The 9,177-nt window shown below is 38.0% G+C and overlaps 1 protein-coding gene and 1 pseudogene across 1 annotated transcript; one reads left to right on the top strand and one right to left on the bottom strand.

Moving 5' to 3' along the window:
• Positions 1-3,978: 3,978 nt before the first annotated feature.
• Positions 3,979-5,275, top strand: LOC113351998 (annotated as a pseudogene).
• Positions 5,276-7,486: 2,211 nt separating this feature from the next.
• Positions 7,487-8,077, bottom strand: LOC113351996. Its single transcript, XM_026595885.1, has one exon. The coding sequence runs from the start codon at positions 8,075-8,077 to the stop codon at positions 7,487-7,489; it is 591 nt and encodes a 196-aa protein (XP_026451670.1).
• Positions 8,078-9,177: the final 1,100 nt, after the last annotated feature.

Here is a 9,177-nt window from a genome sequence, read left to right as displayed (position 1 = left end):
AACACTTTCACAGCGTTACAATTTCCTGTTTCATCTTATACATCAATAAAAACACCTATTTTAGCCATGAATTTATCTTGTGAGTGTGTTTTTGGGATGAGGAGCTAAACCCCTTAGCCAAGGCGACGGAGGAAGCCATTGGTCCTTATTTATGGTATAATTCTAACTTTATTATTTATTTGCAATATTATTACATGATTATTTGCATGGAATTTTTATTGGAAAATTGATTTTTATTGAATAATTGTGATTCATTTTGATGGAGCATGCTTAGTTTAAGACTCTTGATGTTTCATGCTTGGTTTTACGTTTATTACTTCAAAAATCTACAAAAGGCATAATATTAGAATCACTCTAAAAGAAAAATTGCATGAATATTAATTATTAGAATTTATCAAATAATGGATCAATGGTGGAATCCAAGTCTTGGTGTTTTTCTCTAAAGGTTTGAACTATTTTATTTATTTGCGTGTTTAATTTAAATCTAGAAAAATTGTTTTCTTCACAAGTCTGATACGAATCCGTTTTACCACTTCAACTACAATCACTTTTGACAAACCAACAAGAGGAAATAATTATTATTCTCATTCAAGGACAAATACTTCTTATATTTAGAGGATTAAATACTTCTTATACTTCTTCAAGGATACTTCATACTTCGCATACATCAAGGGTTGATACTTCTTATTTACTTCTCAATGCTCTGGAACTTCATAAAAGAATAGAGGCAAGTACGTACTTTTCAAGACCAATATTCTTTCGCTCGTTCCTCCAACAACTACAACAAAGTGGATTTTTCCTTAAAGAGCTCTCTTCAAGCAATATTCAAGGAAAAAGAGGCAAGATGTAGGATCCAAATATCGCACAACAGTAAGAGTTTGCGAAATTATAGAGAGAGTTTGCGAGAATGTAGCAGAGCCTGCGAAATTGTAATGAGAGCCTGAGAGAACGTAGCACGGGATCCGAAAATGGGGGAATATGAGCTGTACTCCACTACACATGAGTTGTCACCCACTATGTAAAATACCTATATAAAGAGAAAGGCAGGAGAGAGAAAGGGGAGGATTATTATGATGAGAGGATTTTCTATTGTGTAGTATTATCTCCTTCTTCTTCCCCAAAGAGAGCTCCAAATACTCATTAATGGAGTCTCAATTGTAATCCATATGTAATTACAAACAATCATAGTGAAGATCGCTAACCCCGTGGATGTAGATGATATTGATCGAACCACGTAAATCTTGTGTCTTATTTTCTATTTTCATTATTTTTATCTTTATTTTCATATCAAATAAGTTTAGATATAGAAATTATAGTCATGATAATACAAGGGGTGTGTTGTGGGATTTACTGCAACTACATCGAGGAATCACAAACAGGGAGATGAAGATGTTTGTGACTTCTTTATCTTGCCTATCGGAGAACTCTCACGATCTCAAGACAATCAAAGATTGTACTCGTACGATAGAAGATGCAAGATCATATCACACAACTACGATAAAAGTAGTATCGGTCTGGCTTCACAATCCCAATGAAGTCTTTAAGTCATTAACCTATTTTTAGAGAAGAAAACCAAAGGTTAAAGGAGAATCGACTCTAGCGAGCGCACTAATATCACACAGATGTGTGGGGATTAGTTTTGCACAATGCTAGATGTCTCCTTTATATAGTTTTCAAATCAGGGTTTTTCCTTAGTTACAAAGCAATCCATATTCACCGTTAGATGAAAACCTAATTTAGATTCAAGCTGATATTTCTCAACCGTTAGATCGAAAACTTAGCTTGTCACACACACTTGGGTAGACGTTTACTGGGTTTGTGAAAACCATGCCCAAACGTGTACGTGTATGTTGGTTCAACATAGTAACCCAAAAGGTTAACCATATGAGCATTTCATATTAACCTTGTTCTTCTTCACCATAACTAGTTGAATTGACTCAAATGAACTAGTTAGAGAGTTGTTCAATTGCTATGAGATCTTATGTAACTAAACAAGACACAATTGAAACAAACATGATTCGATTCGATTGAATCGGCTCATGAACTTTATAGCCACGGTTTGCATAAAGCATTCCTTAGTAATTTAAGTTTCATGTTCAGTGCACATCTTTAGATCATAACCTCTTAAGCTCACAAACAAGTTCGCGGACTTAAGACAACCGGTGGAGTTTTCCAAACTCAGCATAAAATCTCGGCAAAGAGACTTTCGCCAGCTCGCGGACTAGGTTCGCGAACTGAGTTCGCGGACTTACACGCAAATGAGTTTTTGGAAAATCTCAGCAGAAATTCTTGGTACAAGAACATCCGTCAGTTCGTGAACTGAGTTCAAGGACTTGGCAAAGACAATTCCTCATGTTTCTCTCAATCAACAAAGTTCGAAAACTTCGGATTAAGGAATACATGGTTATGTAATCTAAACTCTCATTCCAATCATTGAGACATTCTCAGAGGACGTTATATAGCCGTTATTCACAAACCGTTTCGCGTCCGAGCAATTCTTAAAGTAAATGAAACTTTTCATGACTTTCGTCACTAGGTGAAGATAAACTTGATCAAATCGAAATGCTTTACCAACACATGATTTCGAGATATAGATAGGCGAGATATACTCGGCTCGAAATATCAAATGTGTATGATCCAGTCTATATAGCATACGACTTTTGTCTCATAAGAAGTAGGAGATAGAAGAGATAGACTTTTGAGTGATAGATAAGGTCAAGTCTCCACATAACTTTTTGTTGATGAAGTTCCACGTCTCCTTGAGTAGATCTTCGTCGTTGTATGATGAATCGCCATGAAGTCCTTGAGCTCAACTACACTCTTCTATCCTAGTCCGAGACTTAGCTATGTAGGCTAGAAATCAAGACTCATAGTTTTGATCACTAACATTGACAAACATGCTTGAGATAGAAACGCATGTGAGGTCGACCGAGCTATGCTATAACACTACCAATATCTGGATATAGCACGGTATGCATACCTAGTATATTAACTGTGAATTCTAGTTCTGGTCCGGAACTCTAGTTTGCGAACTGTGTTTGCGAACGGGTTCAACTGCTAAAGCTCTGGTGTTGTGGTTCGCGTACTCTGTTTGCGAACGGCTAGACTAGGCTAAGTCTGGAACTGTGGTTCACATACTCTGTTTGAGAGCGGCTAAGACTAGGATAAGTCCGGAATTGTAGTTCGCGTACTCTGTTTGCGAACACATTGGTTATTTTCTAAAACCGGTAAGTATGACATTCATACTTATGAACTCAGGTTCGTTTGTGAACTCAGTTTGCGAACTAAAGTCCCTGAAACTTTAATGAAATAAGGTATGTGAACTTGTTTTGCAAACGGTGGCATTATGTTCATGAATTGGTTCTTGTATAAGTACTTTGTATAATTACAAAGCAAACCGAATATGTTTCAAATGGTTCATATATATTTCTATGAGATGATGAACATTTGAAAAACTCTCTTGAAAGACATTTAGATTCATTTGATTATCTATCATGATTGATTGATCATTATATTTGATCTAGAAGTGTTAGATGAATATGGATAAACTATAAGTGTTCATGCGGCTAACTTCGGTTAACTATTTTTGAGCCAACGGTTATACACGTTTAGGTACGGTTCATCCATATATAAATATAAGTATATTTCATTTTTGTGTATCAAGCTAATACCATCTAAAGGTGGAGATTGATTGCTTATTTTCTAAGCGGACTTAGCTTGAATCTTAAATCATGAGTTCATCTAACGGTGAATATCAGCTGCTTTGTTACTAAGCTATCTTATCTTTGATTGTAAGCAACCCTGATTTGAAAGAATATATAAGAGAGAACTCTAGCATTTGAGAAACCTAATCCCAACACTCTCATGTGTCCTAGTTGCAAACTAGAGTCGATTGTCTATTTACCTAGGTTTTCCAAAACCATTATTAGGTTAACGATTTGAAAACTTCATTTGGGATTTGTGAAGACATAAAAATACTTTCTGTCTCGAATGCAAAAATATCAATGCACCGTGTTTCGAGCTAATATGCCACCCGGTCCCTTCATCTCATCAAACTCTAAGGTGGTTATCCTTCTTGATTCCAAGAGCTTTTCGATCCTTTTCGATGTCTCTAAGGTTGAGAAGAAAGATCTTTTCACTGGTACGTACATGCCCTCCACGAAACTAACCGGTGGTTACAGAGTCCTTTCCTATCTCGATCCATCTGAACCTAATCATTCCAAGCTCAAACAACTATTTCTCTCCCTCATGCATTCACAAAGTGAATATATCATCCCAGATTTTAGAACAAGTTTTGGTGAATTGTTTGACACTCTTGAGAGTAAACTTGCTTCCAAATGTAAGGTAAACTTTGATGCTCCAACTGGTGGTCTAAATGAAAAGGCGTGTTTTAACTTCCTAGCTCGTTCCTGGCTCTCAACAAACCCAACTAACACAGAGTTCGGTGACGGAGCACCATCGAAAATCCTTCCATGGTTTTTGTTCATAGTAGCTCCGATTGCCCCAGTAAGCTTACCTTGTTTTCTAGAAGATCCTCTCTTGCACACCTTTCGTCTGCCTCCGTGTTTGCTAAAGCGCGGTTATCAGGAGCTATACAATTTCTTCTACACAAATGCATGTGGGATTCTCGATCAAGGTGAGAAGATGGGTATAAAAAGAGACGAAGTCTGCCATAATCTTCTCCTTTTTGTGCGTTTTAATGCCTTCACTGGGATGAAGGCTCATTTCCCAAACATCAAAAAAAAGGATCAGTCGCTTAGATTTAAAGATACAAAAGCAGTTAATATATGATATAAGATCAGCAGTGAAGTCCAATGAAGGAAAGGTGACGATGAAAGCAATATAAGAGATTCCACTGGTGAAGTCAGTGATTTACGAAGTTCTGAGGTTAGATCCAGCAACACCGTTCCAGTATGCTAAAGCCAAGACAGACTTGGTAATAGAGAAACATGAATCAGCGTTTCAAGTTAAACAGGGGGAGATGTTGTTCGGGTATATGCCAATTGTGACCAAAGATCCTAAGGTCTTTGAGAGAGCTGAAGAATTTGTAGCGGACAGGTTTGTAGGAGTTGAGGGAGAGAAACTCTTGAAGTATGTCGTGTAGTCAATGGACAACAAACTTTGTGCATGGAAGAATTTTGTGGAGTTTCTTTCAAGTCTTTTGGTGGTGGAGTTATTTATCCGGTACAACTCATTTAAGGCTGAGCTAGGATCCTCACTATTGTGTCCTCAAGTTACGTTCACTTCTCTTACAAAAGCCACTGCCGAGGGATGATAGGATAGAAGAAAAATCCAAAGAACTTGTTCTTTCCTATTGGGGATGCACAGTCCACGAGGGGTTCGGTTTTGATGCACTAATAAGGAGGACACATGTTGTTAGAATACGGGCATCCAACTCAAAACCAATTGGCAATGAGTGGAGAGGTCCTAAGAGATTATAAACCGCAGGATCTTAAATAACCCAACCATGCGGGACTAATGATCTCAACACGCCCCCTCACGTGTAGCCTCGTTGGGTCTAACACGTGGAACAATAAATCGGGTGACGCGGAGTAAAGGCGCGGTCAAAGACTCGTCGCAAATAGCCTGCTCTAATACCATGTTAGAATACGGACATCCAACTCTGTCTCTCTTTACTGTCCCATCACCACCTGGTGATTATTTCTCTTTCTTCACAGCCTTATTGTTTTTGTTTCTTCAATTTTTTTTTATTTTTTTTTGTTTCCTCATGATTCTCTCACAATCTTTCTCTTGTTACGCTTCTGCCACAAACAATAACTATCACAAAGTCTGCCACACTTTGTAAGATTTCCAAGTTTCTGCCACAAACTCTTCGATCACCATGTTTGAGGTTAACATGATACCATCCTCCCTTAAGCTCAAACATAACCACCCAACATACCTTGTCATTCTAAGTTTCTGAATTCAATCACCTTAATCAAACTGTACCAGTCATTCCTGACTGCAATACCAACTTTGATCTTCTGTTGCGTATATTTCAAATCCACAACTTAACCCTTTGAATCAACCACTTTCCCAAAGCTTCTTCACCTTCAAAAAACAAATTTGCTTTCTGCAACGCCTCTGCCAGAAAACTGTCACACTTCTCCATTGTTATAACACTTTTTGTCACGCCTACTGTCACAAACTGTGACTTTTTCTTCTGTCACGCTTCTGTAACAATTCTTCAGTAACACTTAACTGTGACATTTACCTTTTGTAAATCTTACAAAGTGTGACAGAGATGTTGAGGATAATAGTCCCACACTGTTAATGTCCCCTTAATAAACTTAAAATATAATATAGAAGGGCCTCTCCACTCATTTCCAATTGGTTTTGAGTTGGATGCCTGCAGACTTTAATTTGGTATCAGAGCTAGGCCCGTGTGTGAGTAGGCCTAACGGTCACCACACAACGTAGGTCCACGTGTTAGACCCAACGAGGCTACACGTGAGGGTGCGTGTTGAGGATAATAGTCCCACACTGTTAATGTCCCCCAAATAAACTTAAAATATAATATAGAAGGGCCTCTCCACTCATTGTCAATTGGTGTTGAGTTGGATGTCCGTATCACAGCCAAGCCCTGTATGAGACGTGAGACTCAGTAAGACCCAAGCAGATAGGGCAACCATACAGCGGTCCATATAAGGTGTGGAGCTACTCTACTTATTGTCAATTGATTTTGAGTTGGATGCCTGCAGACTTTAATTCATGTCATTTTATAGAGTTGTTGTCACCATGTCTTGTGGAATTATGCAAAATATTTTCTTTTCTTTGTATTCGCATTCGTTGTGGGTGGATGTTACCTTATTTTAGTGGCTTATCATTATTGCTTTCCTTTGGATTATAGTTCTCTCCCTCAATATAAAGGGCAGTCTGCTATGGCCATAAGTTTTAGGATAAATATTTTTTTTTTCGAAAAGGAAAGGTTGTATTAAGAAAAAAACAAGCAGAGCCTGAAGTATCAGAAGTTACAAGAGACAGACACAATAAACTACATATGCAAAATTATTTCCTAGTTGTAAGACTGAGTTTGCATCGACAAACTTGAACAGATCTTTGTCGCAATCCCAAAGAACTAGCGTCTGTATAACCATAATGATAATCTCCTCTACTGAACGAATCATACACCCAAAGACCCTGTTGTTCCTAGCATTCCAAAGATTCCAAACTATGGCGTAGTGAGTTAATGACCGTATAGTTTTACATCTTCCATCCAATACGTTCCAGTCCCAAGCAATAAAGAGTTGCAGAATCGACGATGGCATAGGCCATGCAATATGGAAGGCTTTAATAAATAAGTCCCAAACCTCAAACGCGAAAGTGCAATGTAGCAGCAAATGTTCAGCTGTCTCTCGTTCCCGATTGCAGAAAACACACATTTCTGACTCCAGATCAACTCCACGTCGTCGAAGCATTTTCCTTATAGGAAGAGAATTGTTAAAAGCTTCCCAAAGCAACAAACTTACTTTGTTTGGAATTCCTTTCAGCCACAAAAGATGATTATAGTTGCATTGTAACAAGATTTAGGGCAAACATTCTCCACGAAGTGCACATCATCATCCTCGTCTACTAAAGTAGGAACATGACCTAAATCTCTAAGAAGGATATCCCACTCCATTTGCTCATTCTGATTCAAATTTGCTTTGAAGTTACCCTGCCAACTTCCGTCTCTAATCATCTCCGAGATAGTTGCTTGTTTGTGTTTACAGGCTTTGAAAATGACAGGGAACATGTCCTTGATACTTCCCCTATCAGTCCAATGATCAAACCAAAATATGATGTTCTTACCGTCATTAATTTTAAAAGTAACAAATCTTTGAATTTCTGGCACCATCCTTGTGATGTTCCTCCTTAAAATATTTCCTTGCACAGTGATATTGTCAGCAGGCAAAGCAATGTTTTTGTTTACCATACCTTTCTGTTGAGCAATGTTTCTCCACGGAGTACTTCTTTGCGTCGCATACCTCCACGACCATTTGGGAAGAATGGATTTATTAGTTAACCTTAGATTCTTAATACCTAACCCACTGTTCTTTTTCAAAAGACTGACCTTGGTCCAGTTCACCCAAGCCATCTTTTTTTTATCCACCACTGCACCCCAAAGAAAGTTTCGCATCAACTTTATCACAGGGAGGTGGAAAAAAGACAAAGTAGATGGCTAAGCTTGGGAGACATCCCTTTATAAGAGCCAATCTGCGGGTTCTGTTTAGAAACTTCTTCTTCCAAGAAACAAGTCTCACTTCCATTCTTTTTAGAACCGAGTCCCAAACGGAAAGACTTCTAGAGCTAGCACCAATGGGAAGGCCTAAGTATTTTATAGGCAGAGCTTCAGTTTTACACCCCAATTCTTTAGCCAGTGAAGAGATAACTTGGTCCTCCCCTATAGTGACATTGCACTCTTCTCTGGGTTCAATCTCATGCCGGTCAGTTATTCAAAAATAGTAAGAATTATAAAAAGTCTATTTACCTCCTCTTCTTTTGCATCGATAAAAATGAGTGATCGTCAGAAAATTGAAGATGAGATATATGACTTCACAAGTACCTACTACTTGAAAGCCGTGAAGTTGATCTCTTTGAACTGCATCATTCATAAGTTTTGAGAGCACTTCCACCACTAGAAGAAAAAGATAAGGTGAAAGGGAGTCGCCTTGTCGTAATCCTTTGGCTGGCTTGAATTTTTCAGTAGAAGATCCATTAACTAGATCAAAGAGATGAACGGAGGAAATACACCATTGCATCCATGAAAGCCATTTATCGCCAAAACCATGTCTTCTTAGAATATTAAAAAGAGCACTCCAATTGACATTGTCGAATGCTTTTTTCATATCTATCTTGCATAAAATACCTGGTTTTTTATCTTTGAACCTACTGTCAACACACTCATTAGTAATAAGTGAAAAAGCGGGGGTCTAACAACCTCTCCCAATACTTCGCTTAGCAATCTGTATGGACTAACTCCAATATACTTTCAAGAGAATCAACTAGACAATCAGACTCAATCTTACTAAAAATTATATCAAAGAGTTATATCTCAATTTCTATATTCAATCCGTAATCAAGAAAATAAGGATTCGCGAGCCAGATTGGATATAAGAGAAATACCTTGAACGGTACCAAAGACCAATGCTCAAGGATCAATCAATTTCAATCAACAACCAAAGGTTGGATTTACAA

Source organism: Papaver somniferum, chromosome 2 (assembly GCF_003573695.1).
Source record: "Papaver somniferum cultivar HN1 chromosome 2, ASM357369v1, whole genome shotgun sequence".
Taxonomy (NCBI): domain Eukaryota; kingdom Viridiplantae; phylum Streptophyta; class Magnoliopsida; order Ranunculales; family Papaveraceae; genus Papaver; species Papaver somniferum.
Note: the sequence above shows the minus strand (reverse complement) of the source record. Positions and strands in the feature narration are given on the sequence as shown.